General features: G+C 40.9%; 1 protein-coding gene across 1 annotated transcript in view; it reads left to right on the plus strand.

The window, feature by feature from the left end:
• Window positions 1-2,258, plus strand: part of CSMD2 (CUB and Sushi multiple domains 2) — a 752,464-nt gene that overhangs the window by 714,909 nt on the left and 35,297 nt on the right. The window contains exon 58 of the mRNA XM_012554226.1: window positions 1,498-1,671. Coding sequence (XP_012409680.1) covers window positions 1,498-1,671 — 174 coding nt within the window. The remainder of the gene's footprint in view (window positions 1-1,497; window positions 1,672-2,258) is intronic.

A 2,258-nucleotide genomic window follows, 5' to 3' on the forward strand; every position in this document is an offset into this window, starting at 1 on the left:
TGGCAGTTATTTTCTTTCAGCCCATTAAAGAAATCATTGTACTATCTTCTGACCACTTTTGTTGCTATTGAGAAGTCAGCTGTCACTCTTTCACTCCTTCGAAAATAATTTTTCTCTGTCTTTGGTATTTCGCATTTTCTCTGGTTCTTAAATGAAAATTTAGCTGGATACAGAAGTATTGATTGACACTTATTTTCTCCTGGCACTATCTCCCGGCTTTTATTATTAGACTTTCATTATTAATGACTTGTGTGCTTTCAGTCTAATTATCATACCTTTTAGTTAATCTGGTTATTTTTTCCTGCCTCACCGCCTAAAAATCCTCTCTTTATTACAGGAATTCTGAATTTTCCTACACCATGTTTAGATTTAGGTTTTTTTTTTTTAATCCTTCTTGAGATTCATTAGGCTTCCTGGATTGTTTGAAATCTGGAAAATTCTCAGCTGTTATCTCTGTAAATATTCCCTCTCCCTCATTCTCCCTTCACTGTTTCTGGAACTCCAACTTAGGCCATCTCATACTATTCTCCATGTATCTGAATCTTTCTTTCATATTTTCCATCTCTGATAAATTTCTTCAAATCTGTCTTGCTGTTCACTAATTGTGTGTTTAGCTATGTCTAAGCTGACGTTTAACCTGTTCCTGAGTTTGTATCTTCTATTATTTATTTTACATTTGAGAAGTCTTTCTTTTTTCAAATTTGCTTAATTATCTTTATAGTGTATTATTTCTCTGTAAATGTGTTCCTTTTATACCCTTAATATATTAAATATATTTACTATGTATTCTGTATCTGATAATTCCCAATATCATAGTCTTTATGAGTCTAATTCTGCTATTGTCGTTTCTGCTGATTCTCACTCATGGTGACTTGTTTCTCATGTTTTATCATGTTTAGATTGTGATCTTATATTTGACTTACCTTAGTCAGCGGGAACCATGAATGAGGCTCTTCCTCGGGTACAGACCAGTGTCTAAAACTGGGCTAGCTATTATCTCCCCGAAAAATGATTAATGCTCAATAAACAAAAAACAAATGAAAACCATTGCCATTCAGTTGATTCTGACTCATAGCGACCCTATAGCTCAATAGTTGCTGATAATCTATATTCCAGAAAGCCAGTGGTCTCTTCTTTTTCCAATTGGCTATTAGCAGAGGTGCTAAACTGTACTTAAATTAATTACTGAAAGCACAAAAAGCAAGAAGGAAATGAAACTAGTGTTGTTGTGTTCCTACAATGTGCTGGGCATTTATCTCATTCAACTCTTAAAACAGCAAGTATTATGCTTCACTTGGCAGATATGGAAACTGTACAGTCAGGTGGGTAGATGTGGTTGCCAATGCCAGGTTGGTGTATGAGCAGGAAGTTTGCTTCAGTAGATACCTGAGGTTTTCTCTTCTTCCCTGCCTCCCACTACAAAACACTTTAACATGTGTTCTGTGATGACTCTCCACCCCTGTGCAGAGTTGCTGAGATGTTTTCTCTTCCCCACAGTGGTGTCCTGTGGCCATCCAGGCTCCCCGCCCCATGCCCAGATGTCCGGAGACAGCTACGCTGTGGGGGCTGTCGTACGTTACAGTTGCACTGGCAAGCGGACACTGGTGGGAAATGCTACCCGCGTGTGTGGGCTGGATGGACACTGGACTGGCTCCCTCCCCCACTGCTCAGGTATGGTGCATGGAGTTGGAATTGGGGGTGGGTGGGGAGAGCAATGGAACTCTTGTGGCAGGTGAGAAGTGGGAGGTGGACTTGCTCCCAAGGTGTGAATTATTGATTGAAGGATAAGAGGGAGTCAGGTCTTCAGCACCTCATCCCTCACAGCAGAGAGCCTAGTTTTAAGAGATCCCAGCTGGACTTCAGTGCTTATAGCCTGAGCCCAAGTTCATCCCTTAAACAGCTCTGGCCAAGCCCATACAGCCAAGAGATTATAAAACTAGGGAGGACACAACTTCATGAAGTCAACATATGGCCAGAGTTCTGTCCAGACACTTGATTCCATAAGTTTATGAAGTTCAAACTTCCCTGCTGCTGAGCCCAGACCTAAACTCACTTCTATGCTCTTTTCTTTCCTTTCAGACCCCTGAGTCCCAGCCTGCTTTCCTTTCCTTCTTATCACCTTCCCACCACCCACTTATCTTGTGTCCTGGCTGCCTAGTAGAATAGTCTCCTTCCCTACAGCCTGAAAACCAGTCTCCAGACTTCCTTTCAGTTTTGTTTTGTTTTTTTACTACTACTCTCTGTGAGGGCACTGATAG

This window comes from Trichechus manatus, unplaced genomic scaffold (genome assembly GCF_000243295.1).
Source record: "Trichechus manatus latirostris isolate Lorelei unplaced genomic scaffold, TriManLat1.0 scaffold00015, whole genome shotgun sequence".
In the NCBI taxonomy this organism is placed as follows: domain Eukaryota; kingdom Metazoa; phylum Chordata; class Mammalia; order Sirenia; family Trichechidae; genus Trichechus; species Trichechus manatus.